Genomic DNA, 25,076 nt, shown 5'->3' on the forward strand with positions numbered 1-25,076 from the left:
ACACCTGCACTCAGGTGTGGCCGATATCGAGCCGGGGACCGCTGAGCTCCACTGCCTGGTCCTCACGAGGGACAGAAGAGGAGAGAACACAACGGCTCGGCCCAGAGCCACCGCTGCACAGTACCCTTCTCCTGAGCAATCTCTTCCCACTGGGCAGGCAGGCTGCACAGAAAGGGATGGAGCCAGAGAAACCCACTAAAGGGGAAACAGAGGAAGAAACTTCCCGAGGGCAAAGACCACTGAACACTGGCACAGGTGACTGAGATTGGGCTGATGTCTTTTTCTGGGGAGACATTCCACACCAGAAGGCTTGTGTGGGGCTGCTTGAGGAAATGACCCCCACCCCCTCGCATCCACCCCGAGGGACCTTGGATGGAGCACCCCCCACCCAGGGGGGTGCCGTGTCCCTTTTCTTCCCAAGCTCTGTCCTCCTGGAGTAGGTGAAGCAAATCCAGATGCCTGTGGGGCTGGCAGGTAACAAGGGTGGGGAAGGCATGGAAGGGGACAGGTGCCAAGGAGGAAGGCGAGCTATGTTACCAGCTCTTCCGATCCTTCAAGATGATCCAGAAATCCAAATTTTATGAGACATCTCCCATTTTGTGAATGTCAGCAACTAATTCCATTTTCTTAAGAACATCACTTGGGCCCCAAAACACATCTGTGGCCTGAAGTTGGCCTGAGCGAGGAGGGTCCCAAGATATGGGACTCCTGAAGCTGAAAACTGCAGGGACCCCAAAGGTTACTTCATCCCACCCTTTAGTGAGGATTGAAGACAGAAGCGCAAAGCAGAGCATATCGTATGCTCTGGAAAGTACAGTATGTGGGAAAGGGCTGCCATCCGCCCTGGCAGCTCCTCCCTGTGCTATTAGAAAGTTCTCCCCTGCTCAGCTAACATCATCCTCCCAAGAAGAGCCAGTCACTAGCCTTAGGTCTGCTTTCTGGGCCACACAGAACCAGGTGGTCACTTTTTTGTCCCCCAGAAGATTTAGACACATCCCTATAATCCCCCCACCCACATATCCTCTTCCCCCACCCCTCACCCCCCACACACACACACTGTCCCTTCTCCAATGTGGTCTCCCCACCCTGAACCATCCCTGGCAACCTCCGCACTCTTGGAGGGGGGCTAAAAGGAGGTGGAGCCTGGGTGCAGGGCCTCCCAGATCTGGGTGCAGCCAGACCGTGCTGTGTGCTGGAAGGGACACAGTGCAGGGCTTCAAACGCTGTCGTGTTACCACTAGGTGACTCTATGGGCAGGGTTTTTTTGGTTTGTTTATTTGTTTTTGTTTTCGCATTGGCCTTGTTTTTAAAAACAAGAGTTCTCCACAGACTCAATTGCCAGTTTTTCAAGTTTGTTTTTTCCTTTGCTAGAATGTTCCTAGGTTGCAATCGCAAAACACAGCATGGAATTTTCGTCTTTCTTCTTTAAAAATAACAATAATAATAACTTGTGCCACCAAGTACTAAGGACTCAGAGCCCCGCACTGCTGACCACCTCATTGCCTCACAGCAGCCTGGGTGCGGGTGCTGTTGAGTTTTCCTTGCTTTAGAGGAAGCAGGGACGGTCCGGGGACTCGGGTGGCTTCCCTGAGGCTGCATGCTGAGAACAAGAGGCCACTCTGGATTCAAACCCAGACTCTGACTCAGAGCCCTCTCATTTAATCACAATACCAGGCCATCATTTCCGGCATCTTTACCACAATTATACTGGCAAACAAGATCACCTTTTATCCTAAAATGACATGACTAGTACTGAATGTGGGGTCCAGCCTAGAATCTAATTCTCAGGTAAGGTCTGTGGGCTCAGAGCAAAGCAGGGCCTCCCCTCCCTTGGGAGCAGTGCCATCTAGTGGGCAGCGGCAGGGCGGCAGGCAAGAGTGACAGGTGAGGAAGGCCCCGGGCAGGTGAGGGCAGGCAGGTGGTAGATGCAGGGGCTCACCTTGTTGAGGCTGCTGCGGTCGCTGACACTCTTGGTCAGCTGCTGGATCTCGGCCACCTGGTCGGCCAGCCGCTTCTGCTCATTGAGCTTTTCAGCCAGTGTCTCCAGCTCCGTGAGGGCCAGCTGCAGCGAGATCCTGTCGGGGTGGCCCCTGGGCGTGTTTTTCAGCATGTCCTGGCAGGGCCCAGAGAGCCACGATTCGGGACCCCCCAGCAGACTCTCCCCTGGCCTGGGGGTGAGGGCAAGGCCACCACGCCTCCTGCACAGACCAAGTCTAAAAGGGGCCAGGCTTGCAGCCAAGCACACGGAGCCTGCCATGGAGCAAGGCCTCAAGAAACGGCTAATGCATCAGAAAAGTAAAATGAATGCATAGGCCAACCCCTGGCTGGACAATAAACCGTGTGGTTAGAATGGAGCCCACTCCTGCAGCCTGGCAACTCTGAGGACAGAGAGGAAGATGCCGCTGTGCCCCTAGGCCTGGCAGCCACCATTTCAGGCCCCGTGGTGGGAGACCACCCCTTGCCTAAGGACGCATGGCAACCTGGAGGTGTCCCCAATGCTCAGTACCCTGCGAGAGCCTGTCCTGAGGCTGGAGCTGGAACTGGGCGAGGTGAGCACACGCTCTGCCTGTTTTCTCCAAGCTAGGACCCCCAGCCCTGCTCCCACAGCTCCCAAGATTCCACAAGCTTCCAAATCCCTTCCACAGCCTGTGCTCAGGCCACCACCAGTCACTGGGCATTTCGCCCAGAGGGAGGTGCAAAATAAGCTGTAGGAGACGACTGGCTCTGCTCTGGGCATGGCCTCCAGTACTACGGCAGATGGGGGGCTCATGGCTCATAGAGGAGAACCCCGGCCTCCCGCCTCCTGCCCCATGAGTTTGCCCATTGCACCGGGGGTCGGGGGCTGCTGGGAGCCCATGCGGTACCTGAAGCAGGAGGATGAACTGCGGGAACCTCTGGATGGGCTTCACCATCAGCCCGTAGAGTGTGACGCGGTCGGGGCTGCTCACCTGCCGCCTCTACCAGAGACAAGGCCTTGTCACCCTCTGCAGCAAGGACCCGGAGCCCTGGCACCTCTCAGCACCAGCTCCCAGGACCCTGCTCAGCCTCAGACCTGAGAGAAGAGCTGAGGGCGGCCCCTGGGCCCCTCCCACCACTGGTGCCTCCCCCACCCCCCATCATGGGCCTAACCAGGAAGCTCAGCAATCTGTTCAAGAGGTCAGAATTCTACAAAGAATCAAGACAACCATTCCCTCCACTTCCACTGAGAGCAGAAGGGTCGGGCCAGGACGAGAGACAGGGCACAGAAGATCCCTGTTGTCCTGACTGCATCTGGACCCACCACACTGTCCCCCACCTGCCGCTGTGATCCCAGCCCCCAGCCCCTGCAGCTTCTCCACTGGCCTCCACGTCCACCTGCCCCAGCTCAACACTCTTCAATGGCTCTCCACTGTCTGAAACAGTTGCATCCTAGACCCTGAGCCCCGAGACCCAGAGCCGCCCAAGCTGAGCTCAGCCACCTGTCAGCCTTCTCCCCAGGACTCCCCCAAGGCACCCAGGGTTCCCAGAACCCAAACAGACCTTGCCGCCCCATCCTCCTGACTCTGACCTTTGCGTACGGTCTTTGCACCTGCAAACCCTCTCCTCGTCTTCACCTGTTACAATCCCACCCCCAGGACCCATGTCAGACGGCCCCCCTTCAGAAATCCCCTCCCAACCCCACGTCCTCCCCGATCGGAGGCAGCAGCTCCCACCATGAGGCCACTTTCTGCCTGAGCTGCTCAGGCACCCAGCCCACCCTGCACCCTCTTCCAGCTGGCATGCTCCTGAGGGGAGGCTCTCTGGGACTCTCCCAGGGAAATCAGGAAGAGCCTGGGCAGGGCCACACGAAGCAACACCACCTCTTGCCTGTAGAGGACGCTGAAGTCTTTCAAAGCCCTTTACTCTCCAGTCTCCCACATGCTCCCCAGGACACCCTTTGAGGCGTTTTTCTCACCCTTTTACTGATGAGAAAAAGGAGCCAACCCCGCACGCTCTGAGCCACACCTGGAGACCCACCAAGCCCGGCCCACCAGGCCCCAGGCCCCAACTCTGCTGGGTTCAGCTGCAAGAGCGCACAAGTGTCCCCTCTTCCATCAAGGCTGGAGGATCCCAAGCCGCTTTAACTCTTTATTCCCCTCCTCTGGGGGAACAGGAAGGAACAATTTTCTTCCAATGAGACTGGGGAGTACTCCAAAGGAAAGAGGGGGCATCTGGGCCAAAGCGATGAGGGGAGGTCCTACAGCCGGAGCTAAAATGCTCCCCTGTCCTGAGAAGCCTCCCCCGTCCGACCCCCACCCCAGACAACGCCCTGGGGGCCTGGGCCACACTCAGGGCTCACCTTCAGGAACTCGAGGAATGCCGGCTTGGTGAGACAGGCCTTCTTGATGATGGACATGGCGTTGGTGAAGTTGTTCACGTAGTCACTGTACACGTCTAGCACCATGGACTTGGAGAACTGAAATGAGGCTCAGGCAGGGCCCAGAGACTCCATCAGTGTCAGGGGAGGAGGGAGGGCAGCCAGCACTTACCCAATACTCACCAGGAGCCAGAATCAGGCTCCTGAGAGCCTGGCCTGGGCAAGCTCGGCAAGGCTCTGAGGTCATGAAACCATCACCCCCATGGGAGGTGAGGAAACGGACTTGGAGGTGCAGAGACTTGCCTGGGGACACAGGTAGGAAGCAGTGGCCCCCCTGTGCCCAGGTCTGCTTCCCCAGCACAGCATCATGGGCCCCAGGTCAAGAGAAGAGCGTGACGAGGGAGGGGCCTCCCTTTGGCTACACCCCACTTCCAGGAAATGAAACGCCCCTCACCCTCCACCCTCAAGAGCAGCATTCCTGACCCCTGGCCAGCGCCGTGTGCCCTGAGTTGAATCACCAAAGGTGAAGCTGCTTGACCTGGAGGCAAACACTCTCTCTTGCCCGAGCCCTTTGGACACACTGACCTGGGACATCAGATCTATTTAGTGGATCTATTCAATGCTATGGATTTCAAAAAAATTTTTTTTTTCCTTTAAGCAGCAGAAAACCCCTAGGACCTAAAACAGATCAAAGTGAACTTGAACCCACTCAACCCTCCTTCACTCATGAATCTCTGGGGCTCGGGGACTTCGGTTTGAAAACCACAGGTCCAGGGCCTCCCCTCATTTCACAGATGGGAAACCACAGGCCCTGCCTCTGCCCAATGTTTCGCATCAGAGCTGGCATCGGAACCAGGCCCCTGAGTCAGGATGGTGTGCTCTTGCCCCACCCCACTAGGCCTCCTCCTGGGGCCAAGGGCAGCAAGCCTGTCACATGGTGGTTCACTCGGCAACTGCTTGGTAAGTGAGTTCAGAACAGCCAGGCAGCTGCCCCGTGGGAACTGGGAGACCCACGATCTCCTGCAGTGCTGTCTGCTGGGCAGAGCCACAGAAGACCTGGCTTCACTGGCACAGGGCCTGGCAACCATTGCCAAGGACATGCTGAGTGTCTCAGAGTGTCACACCCACCCCCAGCTTAGGCCAGAGGACTCAGAGGTCCTGCCCTCCTCTTACCCCAATGGCTCGGGCAAAGTGACCAGGCAGAGGCAGGGGGCTGGGCCAGATGACCTCCAGAGGTCAGGCTGGCTGTGGTTTTACTTTAGTGGGCCGGGGAGAGTTGGGTGGGGGGTGTCCCTGCCTAGCCACACCTACCGAAGCCACGAAGAGGTCCCCGATCTTCTCTGTGGAGTCCCACTCAGCCACGCGGGAGGACAGAGCAATCTGGAACATGGAGTGGCAGTGCAGGATCTCCCTCACGCGGAAAAACACCACCTGGCACTTGCGGACACTCAGCACCTTGGGCTCCATCTCCATCAAGGGGTTGCGGTAATCCTGGGGGCAGGCAGCGGTGAGCACCAACAGCCAGGCCCCAGCCCCTCCCACCCACCTGCCCTCGTGGCAACCTGGGCAGTGCCAGTCAGAATGCAACGGAACAAGGGTGGACCTCCCCTCCACCTGTCACTCCTCACATTCCTGCTGGAAGGTTCTCCACAAACGGGACACTCCTGACCACTCTTTGCCCACCCCACCCCACATGCTATAAGTGTTCAGCTGAGTTGGGAAGAAGGGGGCCTCTTACGGACCCCCTGCCTTCAAGGAGCCATGGATGCAGGGCCCAGGGGTGAGGCGGGCCTGTGTTTGGTTCTGCCTACGACTGAGCCAGGCTGTCTGGCCAAGCTGGGTGCTCCCAGTGCCCAGGCCTGACCCCACACTCTGCAATTACTTTATCTGGAACAAGGTGGCATTTTGATTGCTCCCTGCCTGATGCCTGACCTCTCTCTGCAGATCCAAACTCAGGTGGGGAAGAGAAGGGGGTTATTAGCAGTCCCCACCCCACAATCCCCTTCCCAGGTGGTCTCACTCTGGATGCCCACAACCCAGAAGATTTGCCATGTCAAGAATTCAAATAAGCCAGGCTGGCACACCTGAGTCAAGTCACAGGCGCATCTACTTAGCCGCCCCTGGGTGCACTGCTGCTGAGAAAGAGGGTGTGACTGTATGCCCCACCTTGGGGACCTCCAGGATGATGGGGAGACATGGTCCCCACCTCAGGGAGCTCCCAAGTGCTGAGGATGGCACGGCCCCTTCCAGTCACAAATACGATCACAGGCCCTCAATTCTCTAGGACAGCCCTCACATCAAAGACTCCCAGTTTTGTTCAGAAAATAGTCATTCCCTTGAATACTGAGGCATCAGGGATCAATTAGAGGTTCTGCTGTTGCCCCAGGACAGTGCTGGCTTTTAGCCCCTACCTCTTAAATCTCCCCACAGCCCCCCACACCCCTTGTAAAGTGCTCCTCTGGAATTCGCCCAAGACCCAGAAGCCCCTGCAGTCAGACCTGGAGTATCCGCTTCAAAGACTCCACGTAGCTGCCTTCACTCTGCACAATTGATCCCAGGATGTGCCTCCGGACCACCTGCTCGGGCCAAAAAGCATGGTCAGAGCCCCCGTCAACCTCCAGCCCTAAGCAAACACCTGCTGGGTGGGAGGAAGATGGGGCAGCCACAGTGCCCCAGGAGCTGACCGGTCTGCACTTCCTTCCAGAACCCCCATCCACTCCAGAGAAATGCCCGCACCCCTCAGATGGCAGAGCCGGCTCCAAATGGGGGAGAGAGGGGGCTGGGACATCTCTCCAAGCCGCAACCCAACGCGAGTCCCCTGCCCAGCCTCTGCTCGCCCACACCCAGGGGTGGACGTGACGGCAGCAGGCCAGGAGGATCGCTGAGAACTGGGAGCAAGGAGGGGGGTGCTGCCCCAGCTCCTCAGATGGCTGCCAGCAGGGAACCGGGGCCAGTGGCCATATTATCCTGATTTTCAAGAGGCCAAATATCAGGTTCTTCTGACAACTGAAAATCAGCAGTTCCCTTCCACTGAGCACACTGCCCCTGACATGTCTTGCTCATTGTCCTCACAACCAGAGGAAAGCAGGAATCTCTCACCCTGGTTCATGCCTGGAAAAGCCTGGATTGGTGGGGGGGACAGGGAGTGACTCAGCCAAGGTCACTGAGCAAAGCCCATCCAGATCTCAGTGCGACACTTTGGGAGAAGGAAGAGATCACTACTGCCAGGGGAGGCTCAGTTCTGCGAAGGGGTATGGTGGGGGGGGTGGGGCATGGCAACTCCAAGGCCCTACACGACAACAGGTGGACAGAGGTGGGGGCTGTCACTTGCGCTCACCTACAGAGTCCCTGTGGGGCAGATTCGCTCAATGCTTTCAACCATTTTTTTTTAACTGCAGCCCCTTTCTTCAAGCAACATCTTAGTTTCAAAACAGTTACATAGGAGCTGCTCTGGTTGCCGTGGGGTAGAAGGCAGAAGATCCAAATGCCGGGGCCCCACCATCCTCAGGCAAAGAGCATGGCCCCCCATGGCTCCTGTTGGAAAGTCGGTGCAGCAGCACAGTCTGGTAGAGAAAAGAACCCAGCAGGCCCCTGCCTAGTGGGGGCCAACAGCCCCGATTGTCACTTCCCCTTCAAGACTCAGCCCAGTTGGCCCCCCAGCTATCCCTTCCCCTGCAGCCCCCCAGCCCTCCCTTCCCCCACAGACCTGCTGAGGGCTCAGGCCATCCGGCATGGGGCCCAGCTCCGGGGCCAGGGGCTTGATGTCCGTAACGCTGACCTCCAGGAGCCCCATGTCCTCCTCCTCGGAGTCACCTGCAAGTCAGACGGGCTGGTCATGCGGCCAGCGCAGGGACAACACACCCCCGCTCAGGCCCCAGGGGCTGAGAACCACCTGGACCGGCCCTGGGGCACATCCTGGGGGGTGGGCAGTTCCTGCCCCACATGGGGTTCAAGCCGACATGCCGGCTGGTTCGCATGTGTTCACTGCTGCACCCCCAGAGCCTAGAACATCCCTCGATGAACATATGGGAGGCAGTGGACGGGGAGGGAATACAAAGCGGCATCTGCACCAGCCGGCCGTCGCTCCGAATCGGCTCTGTCCCGAGTCACTGTCCCTGCTCAGACCCGCCCACTCCTGGCTTGGCGAAGGCCAGCCCGCCCATGTCCCATCACCCGGCACTAAAAATAGTTTTCTTCTGAATGCTAAAAGGAGGAAGAAAATAAGCCCAGAGAAGAACGGGCTGTTCGGTTCTGTGCTTTCATGTTTTAAAAAATATGCAGAGAACCAATAGGGAAAAATCTCAACTGGTGGCTGACAAGGAAAGGGGCCTGAGGGAGGTAGGCCTGGGAAGGAAGATGGCACACGAGGGACAGAGGCTCAGGCAGAGGAGACGTGTCATGGAAAGGGGAGGGAGGTCAGGCCAAGTGCAGAGACTAGTCCTCGGAGAGGCCAAGGCCCCCACAAGAGAGCGGTGCAGGCCCTGTGAGAAGCGGCGCAGGCCCTGGGCAGAAGTGGGTGCTGCGGGGAAACCGGGCAGAAGTGACAGTGGCCCCGGGGGCGGAGGGGGCGGGGACACCGGCGGGCGGGCCCTTACCTGAGCAGGAGACAGAAGAAGAGGAGGAGGAGGGACAGCGGATGACCACGTGGGGGTGGTGAAGGCCCTCCTGCCTGGCCCACATGGTGGCCCAGACATCACTCCGCACCCACCCCGGCCGCCGGCCCCGCAGCTTCCTCTTCCCCCACGCGCCGCTGGGTAACATTCTTGGCTGGTGATTCGAGCCCTGCGCGGCTATTAATAACATCTCTGGTGGGAGGGTCACTTTAGGGAAGGCTCTGGGTGAATGGGCGGGGAGAGGGTGGCCCAGGGACAGCTCCCAGCCAGCCGGCCTGTCCCCTCTGCCTTCTCCAGGCCCTCCACTAAGTCTGCAATGGCCACCCAGCCTGGGCTCTCTCGTCGGGGACAGAGGGTGAATGTGTGCTGAGCACCCACACGTGACAGGCAACCCCAGGTTAGTGCTGCATCGAGCGCCTGGAGGGTGGGGTTAAACCCATTTTACAGATGAGGCCCCTGCAGCCCTGAGAGGGGAGGATTTGGGCAAGGTCACACAGCCAGGAAGCCGTAGGGCCGGGATTTGAGCCCAGGCCAGCCTGCCCACCCTGCACTAAACGCCTCCATTTCCTGAATGCCCACCAAGACTAACGGCTGCCAGATATGGAACAAGGGTCTCTTCCAGGCTCTCTGCACAGCCCCAGCTCATCCTAACCATGAGACAGATGCCACTATTAGCCCCATTATACAGATGAGGAAACCGAGGCACGGAGAGACTGGAATACAGAATTTCCCAAGAGGGCACAGGTCTCAAAGTTCTCCCGTGTTCCTTCCGCTGCATATGGAGGATGAGCAGCAGGCAGGCCCCAAACAAGGATCCCTCCATTCCAAGGAGAACTGTGGAGCCAAGGAAAGTTTCCTGGCTGGATAACTTATACAGGGAGGCCGCTCCCAAGCTCCAGATGCCTGAAGGCAGGCGCCAAGCTGGGAAAAGGCCAAAAGCTTTGCATGTCTGAAGGCAGGCAGCGATTTAGATAAGGGAATAGTCGATTTAGATAAGGGCATAGTTGCTGGGCTCCTTCCGTGCTCCTGTCTCCTGCCCCTGCTGTTTCCTGTCTAGCCCCAAAGAAATTGTCCCTTGAGATTAAAGACATGTAAACACACCTTATGGCTTTAGAAAAAATGGACCCTCCCTGAAATACCTGAAAACAGTCACGTAGGAAACTACCTTGTATGCTATAAAAACCTGTAGAAATGAGAAGAATAAAACTTTCTTTTGCAGGAACACAGAGGACGGACTGGGCTCCCTTCTTTCACAGAGAACCAGCACCCCCAGAATTTTGTCCACCCAAAGATCACTGGCTATTAGCCCACTGTTTGACATTTCTCATCAACTTGTCTGCTGCCCCCAAAAGACAAGCAGGGGCTGGGTGTTGTTTGACTCTGTACCCCCGGTGCCTGGGACACACCAAGGGCCCAGCCCTGGGCACTCTCTCAGGGAGACAGACCTGGAGTGAGGAGTGGGCACCTTAGGGGGGCTTCAGGGGAAGGGTGCAGGGCCCTGGTGAGTGGCCAAAGCAGGGAGGAAGATGGAGAAGGGTGGGGAGAGCAGGGGGGCCTGTGGGCAGGAAGGAGGGAACCTGACAGAGGACCCCGGGCCACACTGGGGCAAAGGGCTTGGAGATGGCCTCCTGGCCCTTCCTGGGGCAGGGAGGAGCAGGCGGGATTGTGGTCTCCCTTCTCTCAGCATCAGGACGGTGTCTGATGACGCCCTGGGGCTCTGCAGCTATACTTCTGGATCCTCCAGGCCAGTGGCTCCCAGGCTCAGGAAAGCCTGTGCTTGGGGGTCCCTCAGCCTGGGGTCCCCCTTCCCACTGACCTGCATGGCTCACTCCTCACTTGCTTGACTCAGGGGTCTGCTCACATGCCACCTCCTCACAGGGGTCTCAGATACGGGACACCCCACTGACTGTCACTCTACTTCCTTCTGCTGTATGTTATTCAGAGTCCTTTTCACTATGTTGCATTATATTGTATGTCTATTTATTTATGCTTTTAGTTTCCATCTCCTCCGAATAGAACATTAGGTACTCAAGGGTCGGATTCTCACCTGCCTTCTTCACAGCTGGGTCCCAAGAGTTTAGGACAGTTTCCAGCACAGAGCAGTTGCTTAATAAAACTTGTTGAATGAATGAATGAATGATCAACCAACCAAGTCTTACCACAGGATGCCTCAATCTAAAACCCTCCAAGGACCCCCTCTCCCCCACTGTCCTTAAGATCAAGGAAAAAGGGCCACGGAGACTGCCAGAGCCTGTGACGACCCCACCTCTGGCTCCAGACAGACGACTGTGTCCTCAGACAAGTCCCTGAGCCTGTTTCCTCATCTGCAGAGTGGGGGGCATGAGAGCCCTCCAGGCCTTGTTTGGCATCTGTAAGGATTAAATGTGTGACTGTAAAGCTCCTAGGAGGGTGCCTGGCACGCCGCAAACACTCAGTACATTCTGACCATCACAAGAATCGTTTCTTGCACCGACTTCCCCACCCCCAGCCTCTGCACACTCCAGCCCTCTGCCCAGAGCCCCCAGTCACTGCCCTGGTCCCCTCTGCCTGATGGGCCTCGGTCTCCTTTTCTTTCCAGTTGCAGCTTCAGTGCCCTTCTGTGACCTCCCTCCACCGTGTCAGATCCCATTCACCCCCTTCACGCATGCTGCCTCCATGCTCCCTGCACATGACCCCACCTACAGCTTGTCTTTCTCTTCAGAGCTCCCTGGGGGGATGCTGTTTCATCCCTCCTGGTGTCCCTGCGTCGTGAACTGCGTCATGAACAATAACTACCAGCTAGCTGGAGACATGGGGGTGGATGGAGAAGAGAGCAGGAGCACCTGAAGTTGAGGCCAGGTGAGCAGACAGCACGGGCAGGAGGCCGGGATGGCCAGGATGAAGAGTGCGGGCAGGGAAGCTGGAGGGAGGGCCCCACCTGTCCCTGAAGAGACGGCCTCGCCTGCCAGGGGAACGGGCAGCAGGCTGCAGCCGGAGCACATGGGGCTCAGGCCCCACACCCACAGCAGGGCAGCCCGGACACCTGACTGAAGCCCTCGTCCCACAAGGCTGCCAGGGCATGGAGCAGAGATGCACCCCCTCCCTCCCCTCTCATCCCATCCCCCACTGTCACAGAGCTGAGCACCAGAACCTCCCCAGCCCAGGCAGCGGCCTTACCAAGGACATCTTTCCTGTGCAGAAAAGACACTTTTCGCATGACGGCGATCCTCGTCTTCTCCAGCCCGTCCTTGGTCCCACTCTTGGCGGCCTTCATGAGCTGGGTCATCTGAGCAGAGACAGAGGGTCTCATCAGAGAAGCTGAGGGGGGCCCAGGCTGCAGGCGCAGGCACCACCTGGCCCGTTCCTGCCCCAGGAGGTGGACGGCAAAGGCCAAGAGGGGTGGGGGACAGTGCCACCCAAGGGACCTCCTGGGAGGGGGTAGAAGGCACCTTCATTCCCCTTGGGGTCCTCTGGGGGAACTCTCTTTATGGGCCAGGGGAGGTCCTAACCCAATAATTCCCCTTCGGGACAAAGTATGTGGGTAGGGGTCAAATTAAGGAGATGGTGTGGCACTGGGGAAAGCTGGGGGCGCACCCGGGCTCCAATCCCAGCTCCACCACCTGGGCAAGTCTCTTGACCTCATGAGCCTCCATTTCCTCAGGCAAAGCCAAGGATGGCAGCAGTAGCCGTCCCTTGCCAAGGTGCATGAGGCCCCAACAAGCAAGGTCTGTGAAAGCTCTTGGATAGTAAAAAGTGCTGCACAGATGGTGGTGACCACTTTAGGGTGACTGGGAGGAGCTGAGCACGCACCCCCATCCCATCCACTGAACCCAAGTGAGGAACCCCATCCCTGGCCCCCCAACTGCTGGGTGTCTGACTGAGCCACCGGTCCGTGGACACTGTGGGGCAGCAAGTCAAGCAGAGCATGAGGCAGGAGAGCAGTGAGCCAGGAGGGGAGCAAGCACCTAGACGGGGGAGCCCTGGATCATCCTTCTGTCTCCCCAACCCTCACCCCCAGCCCTGACACGCAGCCAGTGCCGTCCACTAGAACTTTCCACAATTACAGAAATGTTCAACGTCTGTTCTGTACACCACGGCAGCCACCAGCCACAGGTGGCCGTGGCGCTGGTGCCACTGAGGAACCAAATTCCCAACTCCACTTCCTTTTCATTAATTTAAATGTGAAGGGCCACACGGCTACCATAATGGACAGCGCAGTTCAGGAACCCTCTCCTTCCCGAAATGCTCTGCTGAGGGTGGGGAGCCCTGGGTGGGGAAGTCTCCAGTTTCCTCTGGTGCCTCCAACAACCCCTTGGTCCCCAGCTTAAGGGGCCAAGGACTTCTTGGGGGCTGAGCAAGGAAGGCCTCCTGGGAACCACTCCGGTACCCTGGCTGGGGAAGAGGGCAGGTAGCTTTTCAGGAACAAGGCTAGCTTTCTGGAAACAAGCAGCTGGCGGGAAAGGGAAGTCCCCAGCCCCTCCCTGCATCTATATGTAGAAGTCAAGAGCAGCAAGGCTTGGCCTTTTGGGGGAGGGGCAGGGGTCACAGATGCCTTGAAGGAGCTAATAGAAGGGATGGATGGTGACCCCAGAAGGTGGAACGTGCATAACAGATGCCCATTCTCTTCTGGGGTACCCTCTCTGCTGGGCAGTTTCTGACCCCCAGACTGTAAACCTGTTACAGAGCCCCTGTTCCTGTCCTGGCAGAAAGCCATCAATGCGGCTGTCCTATGGTTCCCCCAAAGGTGGTCTTTGGGGGATCAATGGAGGCCCTTCTCTTGGCACCTTCCTCTGCAAATCAGAACAGGCCAACGCCCAGGAAGGCGTCTCTGGGCCCACACGCCACGTCCAGCTGTTCTCACGGTGCAGAGGCAGGGCTGGGAGCTGGGGAAAGCACCCTGCTCTTAGACTCCGCCCTTAACCTGCTCAGAGTTCCTCTCCAAGCCTCGGCCTCCCAAGACATTAAACCTGCCCCACCTCTGGAGACGGAGCCTCTCAGGAGAGCTCTGTAAACTGCCAAGTGCATCTCCTCCCCCTCCTGATGAAATGGCAGTACTGCAGGATGGGTGCACTCGGGCTTTGGCAACGGCAGACCCGTGTTTGAGCCCCAGCTCTGCCGGTTACTTCATTCCTGGCCTCGCTTGCCTCCCAGGGGACAGTGGGGACTAGCGGTGGGGGAGGAAATAGCAACAGCCACCAGCTTCTGAGCTCCAAGGAGCTCCTTACAGGCCTGACCTCACAGTCACCCTGGAGGCCCCCACTTCACAGATGAGGAAACCAAGGCTCAGGGAGGCCAGGAACCTGCCTAGGATCTCACAGCAAGGAAGTGGCGGGCCTGGGGTGCGAAGCCAGGCCCACAGGCCTCCAAAGGCCCTGCACTTCACCAAGGCATGGAAAGCACTCAACAAATGTTACTATCCTGAAGACCGAGTTGCATGTTAGAGGAAGGTGCTGTTTTCTCTCAAGACTTCCTCATCCTGGATCACTCTAACAGCTGGTGCGGGGGGAGGGGGTAGCCTCCAATATCATCAGCACTTGGTGTATCCCAAACCCACCGGCCGTGGGTAGACATACAGATGCGTGGGCCTCATCTCAGACCTAGCAAATCAGCATCTCTGGGGTAAGGCATAGGATCTGCATTTTTGCAAAGCACCCAGATAATTCTGAGGGCACTGAAGTTTGAAACCTACATGGGAAGACTTGTGGATGGTTAGGATTTTACTTGAGGGTAGAGAAGAAAGATAGGGCAAGGTGGAGGAAAAGAACGAGCTGACCTAAGGCATCCACCAATCCGAGCAAAATGCAAAATGCAGCCAGGTTCAAGGTCTCAGGGGCAGCATGGGGAGTCAGGGCTGGTGCTGGAGGCTGAGGTCCACCTTCTTGTGGCCCCAGGAGCAGCAGGAAAGCCCCCCTGAAGGCAGGTGCAGCTGGGAAATGACCCCATCAAGGACTTGGGAGGGACAGACAGACAATACCTTACAATCGTACTTGTGCTTCAGCTCCTGCATGTCTCTCCCCCCAACTCTTAAAGCCAAGATGTCTCTCTTAGTCCTGGCGTATCTCTCCTTTAGCCTAGTCAGGTCTGGAGAAAGCTGGAGCCCCCAAGCAGCCAGGCAGAAGGAGAGCAGGTGAGAGGAGCACGTGGGACAGGAAGGAGACAAAACAAAGACAACAGGGGAAAAAGGAGACTTAGGTAAAGTGGTGGATAGACAACTCGGGGCAGGCGGGGTTGGGAGCCTGGGGTTGACCAGGGCCCAAGCAGCAGTCCAGCCAGGCTCCTGCCTGGGATCTGCCCCACTAGTCCAACTGGGGTTTGGTTTCTATGGCAAAGAGTCCCAGCCACCGGGGAGGAGAGGGAAGAGGGGAACAAACCCAGGCCTCCCAACCTCAGGGAAGAGGAACATTGCTCAGAGGACAAGGACTATCTTCTCCCCATTCCTGGGGCCCAGCTTTGGGCCTGCAACATGGGAGGTTCTCAGTAAGTTTGGGGCATGAATAGATGGCAAGAGGATGGGTGAGTGGAATTGGTGGACAAGTGGACACATGGATGAGTGGGCAAATGCAGAGGAAGATGGATAGGTGACTGGCTAGCTGGGCAGACAGATGGTTGAACAGGTGGGTGGATGGATAAACAGAAGGATGAGTGGCTGGATAGGCAGATGGATGGATGGATGGATGGATGGATGGACGGACGGACAGGCAGATAAATGGATATGTGAGCAAACGGAAAAATACGGTTGGGTGACTATTTAGTTGGGCAAATGGACAGATGGATGGATGAATAGACAGGCAGATGAATAAATAAAAGGATGAATGGATAGGTGGATGGATGGAAGCAGTGTTGAGCTAGTAAATATTTAACCAGCTCTTTAAGAAAAAGAGCCCTGCTTTGTAGCAATTCCATGATGTGAATACTCTCACCATGGCCAGTTTCAAGCTACCGACATGACATCACTGCACAAAGAGTTAAGTGATGGAAAGAGATGTGCACAACAGATTCTCATTAATAGCACAAATGGGCTTCAGCACACCAATGGAGGCAGGGGAGGATGAATGGAGCAGTGGATGGAATGGAGGGAGGGAGGGAGAGAAGAAGGGTAAATGGTTTTCAGACTATCTGGGAGGATGGATGGATGGATGGACTAATGGATAGATATTCAAATACATGAATTGACTAACAGTGATATGAAGTACACACAAGACCAAACCAGGCACAACTTCTAGAGAAGTAGACAAGTAGAGGGATCAAGAGTATGAACTCTGGGGGCAGGCCTACATTCCAATCATGGCTCCCCACTTAGTAGATAGAAAAGTCTCTTCACCTCTCTGAGTTTCAGCTTCCTTACTAGTAAAGTGGCCATAATAATACCTATATCACAGGGTTGTTGAGAAGATTAAGTGGATGATAAATGTAAAGCCCAGAGCTTAGTAAGTGCTCAAAAACTGGAAGCCATTATTATCATATCTTTCAAACTATAAGTGCTCAATATTTGTTGAATGGATGGATAGTTGAATGGTTGAATGTATCATTGGATGGATGGATGGATGGATGGATGGATGGATGGATAAGTGAGTGGGTAGATGAGTAGGTGGGTGGATAGATGGATGGATGGATGGATAAGTGAGTGGGTGGATGGGTACGTGGGTGGGTGGGTGGATGGATGGAAGGAAGGAAGGAAGGAAGGATGGATGCGTGAGTGGGTGGATGGATGGATGGACGGACAGACAGATGGACAGATAGATGAGGTATTTTCTTTCATCTCATACGTGATATTGAGTACCAACCAGATCGACCACTTACTGGCCATGAGACCTTAAGTAGGTCATTTAACCACTCCAACCTTCAGTCACACAGATCCTCTCATCAAGAAAATGAGAATATTAATGCCAATAAGACCAACTGCTCTAGGGTATTGAGAAAATTAAATGAAACCACTTTGTAAACTGTACTGCATAAGATAAATGTTCACTCTTGTTACACAAAGAAATATGTCAGGACAGGAATCCTTCTAAGAGTTACCCAGCCTGCTGAAAAACTGGGGAGTTCAGTATTTGAACTGAGTCTTATTTAATGTATAAATAAACAAGATCTCCCTCCACCTCTCTAAGGAACAGGAGAGCCCAGGAAATATTAGGTTCAGAGGTTGATTGCTGAGTTGGCCACATCAGAGCAGGGGACTGAACAAGGCTGAGGTCAGAGTTGGCATTTAAATACAAACCCACAGGTTCTGCCCAGTCCCCCAGCCAACAGGATAACAGCGGCCTTGATTAGGAGGAAGAGGTCATGATCAGAAAGTGGAAGAGGTCAACGCAGCCCAACCCCCACGAAAGGAAAAACAAACCACTGACCATGGGTGGCAACCCAGTGGGATACTTGTTAACCAACAGGATGAGGTTGCTGCTTTCACCTGGGTTAGGTGCTTCTAAGGCGGTCCTTCCACAGACCCCTTGGTCACTCTCTTGGGCAAGAATCTGCTAGCCTACAGCCGGCCCCTTGAGACATCTGAAGAAGGGCCTCCACCAGTTCTCTTGCAGCTGGGCAGTGTGCCAGGCCCATGGTCAGATTCCAAGGACAGGACAAAACACTCCCACTGTCATCTAACTGCCCTGCAGCACACACAACACATAGGCCCAAAGCCATGCAGCCGCCATGATGCCAGACAGGAAGCAGGCACACCCAAGCAGCTCAGGAGGGCCAAAGACCACAGAGAGGGCTAAGCCAGGGTTCCCATGCAGAAGTGGGTGCCCCTCTCCCTTCCTGAGAGTCTGCTGTTCAGGGACAGGCAGGCCTTGGACCATCGCCAGAGAAAAAGTCCTCATGCTTAGAAATTCCAAGACCTTTGCCACATTGTTTGTCTGCTGGGGAAGAGTCCAAAGCCCCCAGCTTGAGGGTCTGAGGCACATCACTTCATAGGCTGCCCTCAGAGACCCCACTCCTGTGGCCAGGCCATGGGTGAGCTCCAGCCCAGCATTTCTCAGAGTGCTTGGTAGGCCCCCTGCATCTCCAGGGGGCAGAACACTGGCACTGGGCCCCACCCAAACTGAACCAGAACCCCTTGGAATAAGGTCCTGGCACCTGTGATTTCAACCAGCTCCCCAAGTGCTTCTGAGGCACATGCAAGTACGAGGACCACTGCTCACTCCCAAATTCAGCACGTCATCCCTCTCTGCCTCTGAGAGATACCTCTGGTTCCCTCCCAGGCCCCAGCAAGAAGAGGGGGAATGGGAAAGGGACCATGGGAGAGCCAGAGGGATGGCCAGAGGCTGAGAATAAGGGGCTGGCCCAGGGCTGAAGGGTCCCCTCTGGTCCCACCACCCAGAGTGGCCTGAGATGCAGAGTCCTGCCCACATAGGGAGAGGCTACCCAAGGGGCTTGGTAGTTTCTTAAAGAGCCCCTCCCCACCTAAAGACATGCATGCTGCCCCTTCCAAAGTACATGATACAGAAAGTGGCCCAGCCCTGGGCTTTACCTGGGCCATTCCTCCCCTCTAGGAATACCTGTCCCAGCTCCAGACTCACCTTTCTCAGAAGCCTTCTCCAATTGGTCCCATCAGATCCCCACCCCTACCAGGCATGGGGCCAGCCAGTCAGTGCCCGGGCTGGTGTTGACATAAAGGCATTTCTGTCTTGACTTCTGATAACTGTTTCATATTCACTGTCTCCTCCCAGACCATAAAGGTTCGCCAAGCCCAGGTCGGATCTTCCTGTTCCCATGTATCCCCACAATCCTCAGATATGAACTCAACACACAGTAGGTGACATAAAGGCTTAAATTTTTGCCCATGGAGGTCCAATCCTGAGGACACTGGGGTTTGAGAGAGACATCGTCAGTCCCCAGGCTCCCCACGGACTTGGGGAGCCCGTATTGGTTTGAGGAAAGGCCACCTAAAGACTCAGGCATGGGTGCTGCCCTGGTCCGCCTCCCCCAGCCTCAGAAGAGGATGGGGGGCCCTGCTCTTTTCCCTGCAATGCCAGGGCCTGGCCAGCAGGAGGGCGCTACCTGCCTGTATGGTCGTTTGAGAAGGCGCCTGAGAGGGGCCAGGGCACCTCTGGTTGGGCGGGGCCCAGAAGAAACTTCTCCCATGAAACCCCAAATCTCAGCATGGACAGAATCTGCCTCCTGATGGCTTCGATAGAACATTATGGGAGGGGCGAGGGTGTCAGAGAAAAGGAGGAACCAGACAATTTATCCTCCTTTCAGCTTCAGTGACTCCCTCCATGAAACAGGCAGAATGACCCCTGTCCTAGGCAGAAACACTGGGGAAAACAAATGCATGGACAGCACTTTGAAAGGGTTGGAGAAGAAGCCTGGGCCACAGCAGACTCCACTTGCTCCCTTCCCCAGGGCAGAGAGGACCGTGTGGGACTGAGGCTTGGTCTGAGAGCACATTCTTTAGGGAAGGGAGACCAAGTTGATTTGCTCCAAGTGCCAACTTCAAACAACTGGTTGGGCTGCCTGGAGCACTGTGTTGAGAAGGATTCTGAAGCCAGATCTGAACCCAGCAGGAATGAGCACCATGATCACCTGACGGGGTCTGCCACAGGAATGGGGTCCAGGTGGAGGTGGGATGGTACCTGTGCCAGGTATTAACCATGCCCATTCCAGGTGCAGGGCCTTCCACAACCAAACAACAATGCCCATGGATCAGCTCCTGCTGGGGGGTTACTGGGGCCTCTTTTCCCTCTCTCACTACAGGACAACTGGGAATTATTGATGTCCAGATATAAGACTCAGGCCTGACCCTCATCACGCCCCTCCCTGCAGTGGTCTCAGGGCCCTGACGGGGGTAAGTGGCATCCCCGTGCCCCTCACCTTGGGCTGGAAGGACACTCGGTGCTTGGCAGGCTCTACCTCCGGCTTGACCTCCTCCCCAGAGTCCTCGCTGTAGCTCTCAAACTCGCTGGAGCTCCAGCCTAGGTCCTCCGCCTCCCGAGGTGCCCCGTCCCGGTGCACATCGTCATACAGCAGGGTCTTCTCGGTTCCTGCCGGCCAAGAAGCAGGGCAGGTGAGCAGGAGGCCCTGAGGCCCAAACCAACCCAAATGCAGGCCGCAAACCCGATTTCTGAACTTGGGCGGGAGTGGGAGGCGGGATTGGAGGCAGGGATGGTGGGGGGAGTGGGGGGCCAAGAATGAGGCAATGACAATACAACGTGCACCTCATAGGGGGTGGGTGACATGAGAAAATGTGAAAAGGCACCAGAAACGTGTCTGGCACACAAGAAGTTTGGTCATTTCTTTTTAAGTGCAGCACTGCTTTTCTGTGATCTGAGAGCTCATTCTGGGCCTTCTTGGCAATTTTTGGTGGAAAAGAAAGCCCTAGGATAAAGTCTGGGCTCTGGCCTCATTCTCGGGGATAAAATGGAGATGGTGGAGAGGATTAAATGAGGCGCACAGGGAGGGGCCACCACGGAGCCCGGCACCGGGCAGACCCCTCCACCCACGGGAACTTCACTCCAAAGCTGAGATTCCCGCGAGGGTCCAGAATGGCCCAGCAGGGGGCGCACCTGGCCCGGAATCCGGGGGCGTTCCCTCTTCCAGAACCCCACCAGAAATGTCTTGGACTGAAACTCGGGGGTGAAGAGATGAGAGTCCACAGGTCTGGAGGGGCAGGTCCCACCAGGATCAAGGGGACACTTGGAGTCATTGCCAAGCTGGGTGGGAAACACTGTTTTCAGGCCGAGGTGGGAAAACCACTGTCCTGGGGCCAGAACACCTGGTCCCATCTGGAGATGGTCAGGAGATCTTGGGAAAGTCCCTTTGCCCCTTTGAGCTTCTATTCCTTGCCTATTTTACCTAGAGATGAACTACCAACCTCCAAAAGTGGGGCTGGACTCCAAAAAATACATATAGATGAAAATGCTTTATCAACCCAGAAGACAGATGGCATTGGGAAGTGTTAAAAAAATAATAATAATAACCTGCCATAAAGGAGCCTAATGCACGTAACCCACTCTCAAATGTTTAGACAGAGAAGGAGAGGATGATACAACAAATGTGACACAAAGTTAGAAGTTGGTAAATCTGGGTGTCTGGGAAAAGAGTATATGTTGGAGTTCTCTGTATTATTTTTATATTATTTTTGCAACTTTCCTGTCAATTTGAAATTATTTCAAAAGAAAAATTAAAAGAAAGAAAAGAAAAAATGACCCACCCAGAAATGATATGTATCAAACACCAGGGCACTTTGGCCATCAGAGACCTCTCTGCAAAATGGGGCTAATAGGAAGCTGACAGGTTGAAGAAATAAAACATGCTCACAAAGCCCTTCACCAAGAACCTGGCACATGGTAAGCGTCCAGTGGGACAACCAAGCAGCTTTGGGTGGGCTCGGGTGCCAGCTCACTCACCCAGAGCCCCCCACCTCAACCTCAGGAAAGCCGGGGCGGAGGAGCATCGAGCAGATTGTCAGCCAAAGAACAAACAGATCCACTGAGGCTTAGCTGGAGAGTCAGGTCCCAGGATGAGGAGGCAGCACAAGGTTATTTTTTGTAAAAGGTAATAGTGACTAATGTCTCCAGGGAGAGGAGCAGCTGGCAAACGGCTGTGACCTTTAAAAGGCTGGGCTAGTCCCAGTGTGGCAGGGGAGGTTCCACGCCCCATGACCAAGGGGCAGAGTCCAGTTCTTGGAAGAACTGCGGCAGCATCTCTACCCACCCCCACCCCACCCCACCCACCTCCATCTCAAGAGGGCGTTTCTCACTGGCCTCTCCCAGCAGCCCTGTGTGGTTGGCAGGGTACAATCATCACCCCCTTCTATCAGACAGATGCAGAAAGGAGGCCCCAAGAGAGGTGTGACTGGCCCAAGATCACACAGCGAATCGGGGACAGGGCTGCAGACTCCCGGGCCTGTGCTCATCCATTCACCACACTGCCTTCCACCGAGGACCCCACCATCCTGACAATCACCCTGGGGTGCCAGAAGGCCTGGGGCTCCTTTAGAAATATCCTCTCCAGATTCCTGAGTTTGGGTGGAGCTGTGGCTACCAAATCCTCAGCTTTCAGGGCCTCAAAGTGACCCCCAAACCCTGCCTCTTCACGCCTCCAGCAGAGCGCACACCCATGCTCAGCTCCACCCATCACTCAGGGAACCTGCCCAACAACTCAGGACCTACAGATGTACCAACTGAGGCCCAGAGGGATTAAGCAGAAGTTCTCTGGTGTGAACCTCCAGCTCCCCAAAGTCCTGTGAGGGAGGGATGACACCCCCACTTTAGATGAAGATACCGAGGCCCAAAGACACAGAGCCCTGGATTTGAACTCAGGGCCAGGTGCATCCCCTGGCTGACAGCCTCTTCTCCAAGCTCAGGAACAGCTCCACCTGTGGAGAGCAACTTTGGAGGGCCTGGCCCCGAGCTGCTGACAGCCTCGTCTCCTTCCATATTCCCACAGCCCCGGTGGTAGGTGTCATCATCCTTGGTTTGCAGGCTCAGAGCCAGGATGCAAACGCAGGTGATCTGACTCAGGGCCACCTACTCTTCACCACCTCACGGTACAACTCCAGCACGGCAGGGCCAGGCCAGAGCCTCCCAAGCCCACGCCGGACCCAGCATGGCCTAGGGACACAGCATGTGCCCAGGGAACACCCGAGACCAAGGAATTAGTCACTTGATTTGATTTTAGGTGGGAAAACGGCCCGACAAGGTTAAACAACCACTGAGGCCACTCAGCCACTCAGACCTCCCAGCTCTGGAACCTTCCTATGCATTCCCACTGCTCCCCAGCACAGTGTGCCCTTTTCCCACCTCTCCCTGGATTCAAATGAGCTAGGAGCCGGGGAGGCAGGAATGTGGCCTGGGGCTCGGGCCTAGGCCTGTTGTCTGCGTGCCCCTCCCCACGGACTGTGCTTTGCCCAGTGATGGTTCCGACTGCCTCCACCAGACTAGGGGCTCCTCAAGAGCAGGGACTGTGTCTCCCCCATTAGATGGGGAGTCCCTGAAAGTAGGCAGCATAGCGTAGCAGGAAAAGCAAAGTTAGGCAGATGTCGATTCAAATCATGGCTGTGTGATCTGGAGCCAGTGGCTTAACGTCTCTGATGCAACTGTCAACTGCAAGCATGTGCACCCCTTGCCGATCTGATGGGGCTGATGGAACAGTGGGAGCAAATGTGCTCCATGTGTCATAAAATACCACTGAACCTCTCCTGGCTTAGGGGACAGCTCCCTGGGTTTACACCCCAGCCCAGCCTCTACAGAGTGTCCTTGTCTGTAACATGAGGACACAAGAACCCCCAAATCAAAGTTTTAGAGCAGATTACATGAGACAAAATATGAACAGAATGTGCCTAACCAAAGATGGCTCTTACTGTCCCCTGTTACTAAACAGGCCTCCTCCCAGGGCAGTCCCCTCTCCTGCTAGGCAAGGAAGTCGGGCCCAGCTACAGCAGGACTTGCCCACCTCCCCACTCCTTCCCCTTACTCTAAGTGAGGAAGCAGGGGGTGACGTGGAGGGGGGCTGGTTTAGAGAGATGGGGTTAATGAGAGCCCCCCAAAACTCAGCCAGCAGGGTGAAAAGTTAAGTTGATGAGGAGGTCCTCACTCCCCATTCCCATTCTTTCCCTGCTGCAGCCTCATATCTCCCCTGCTGACCCGTCCCTCTCAGCCAAGAGCAGGGTGATTTTTCTGCTTTATCTGCTTTACTCGTCTGGTTTAACCAATTGCCCACCTTCCGGTCCCTGTGCAGTCTGGACCATGACCCCAGGTGCTGAGGGGGAACAGAGGTTTGGAGAGATGACATGGCTTGCCCGGGAACCACAGCCGGGAGGGACCTCTGCCCACTGAGCCCAGACCCGGCCCCACTCCTGTCCCAGCCCCGGCCCGGCCGCCCGCAGCCATCTCCTGAGTCTCCCCATGCCTGCAGGGTCTGGAAAGCACAGGGGGGCACTGGGCTAAATGGAAGAGACCCTCCCCGATCCCGGCCCCCTTCCCTGTCCCTAGAGAAGTGGGGAAAAGGCCGTACCGGGCTGATGGGCATCCAGGTTCTCACAAGGGACATCGTCGTAAATCACATCTTCTTCCAGGGCGGGGAAAGTGAACCGGTCGACTGGGAGGGAAGGAAGAGAAACAGCACAACAGAGATGGGGCTGGGAGCGGCCAGGCGAGCAGCAGCCCGGCTGACATCAGAGCTGCACCAGCCTGCGGCTCCCGACTGCTCCAGCATCCGGCCGGCAGCCTCACCACCAGGGCTGGCCCAGAGCCACCAGAGCCGCCACCGCCACCGGAGCTCCCACCGGCTGCTCCACGGGGCGCTGGTGCCCCTGCTGTTCCCCGCCCCCAACTCCCACAGGGCATCCTCCAGTGACCGTGCAGACCTCCAGCTCCTCCCTGCCACCCACAGGCCCCCCATTTGGCTGACAGGCAGCTGCTCACGGCACCTGCTGGAAGAGGACACAGCCCGGCCCCTGGGCCAGGGCCCAGGAAGCATCTTGAGACGCCCAGGCCCCCAGGGCCAGCCCCACCCCCATGGAGCAGGGACACAAGGGAACCACTTCCCAGAGGCTGGTCAGGGCAAAGCAGCTCTAGTGAGTAAGCAGAGAATGTCAGGGAGCTGGGGCAGATTCGGGGTTCAGAAAAGCCCCCCCAGAAGCTCAGTCAACACAGTTCTGATCAGTGAAAGGTTCAACAGGTGAGCACATCCCTCACCCAACATATCCCTGGGCAGACTGAGCAGGGCAGAGAGCAGTTGCCCAGATGAAAAACTCAAGGAGTGAGCCCAATCCCTGCCCTCTGTAGGGAGGGGATGGCCCCTGCTGAGCTAGGTTTGGACGACCAGTCCCCGTCTGTGGCTCCCAGGCCTTGCCGGAAGATAGTGGTACAGGACGTGGGGACGGATGGACTGGAAAGACCCCGCTGGCCCTGACAGCTCTGATGCTTCCTGCAATCAGCCCCCAGCCCCGAGCCCTGAAGGGTGTCTCCTTGGTGCCTCTCCCTTCCTCACTCCACCCCACCCCCATCTGCCTCCTAAAAAGCTCAGACTGGTCCACCTCTCTCCACTTTCCTAGTTCTGGACGGCAGCCTCTCTCTCCTGGCTGGGCAAGACAGCCCCCCATCCCTGGGCTCCAGTGCCCTCCAACCTTGTGTTCTACCCTCACTCGCACCCCAGAGTGATGAGACTAAAACGCAGACGTGGCCACATCACTCTCATTCCGTGGC

General features: G+C 56.4%; 1 protein-coding gene across 12 annotated transcripts in view; it reads right to left on the reverse strand.

The window, feature by feature from the left end:
- ARHGEF10L (Rho guanine nucleotide exchange factor 10 like) overlaps nt 1-25,076 on the reverse strand; it is a 167,741-nt gene that overhangs the window by 67,254 nt on the left and 75,411 nt on the right. For 6 of the 12 annotated variants that reach the window (XM_037828364.1, XM_037828365.1, XM_037828368.1 and 3 more), the window contains exons 6-15: nt 23,884-23,967; nt 19,741-19,910; nt 14,903-15,019; nt 12,106-12,214; nt 8,043-8,149; nt 6,835-6,912; nt 5,648-5,827; nt 4,319-4,435; nt 2,865-2,957; nt 1,940-2,113 (exon numbers count right to left, since the gene is read on the reverse strand). In XM_037828364.1, the coding sequence (XP_037684292.1) occupies nt 1,940-2,113; nt 2,865-2,957; nt 4,319-4,435; nt 5,648-5,827; nt 6,835-6,912; nt 8,043-8,149; nt 12,106-12,214; nt 14,903-15,019; nt 19,741-19,910; nt 23,884-23,967 (1,229 nt within the window). Of the gene's footprint in view, nt 1-1,939; nt 2,114-2,864; nt 2,958-4,318; nt 4,436-5,647; nt 5,828-6,834; nt 6,913-8,042; nt 8,150-8,931; nt 9,133-12,105; nt 12,215-14,902; nt 15,020-19,740; nt 19,911-23,883; nt 23,968-25,076 lie in introns of those variants that run through there. The other 6 variants (XM_037828369.1, XM_037828371.1, XM_037828370.1 and 3 more) reach the window with 3 other exon arrangements.

This window comes from Choloepus didactylus, chromosome 2 (genome assembly GCF_015220235.1).
Source record: "Choloepus didactylus isolate mChoDid1 chromosome 2, mChoDid1.pri, whole genome shotgun sequence".
Lineage (NCBI taxonomy): Eukaryota > Metazoa > Chordata > Mammalia > Pilosa > Megalonychidae > Choloepus > Choloepus didactylus.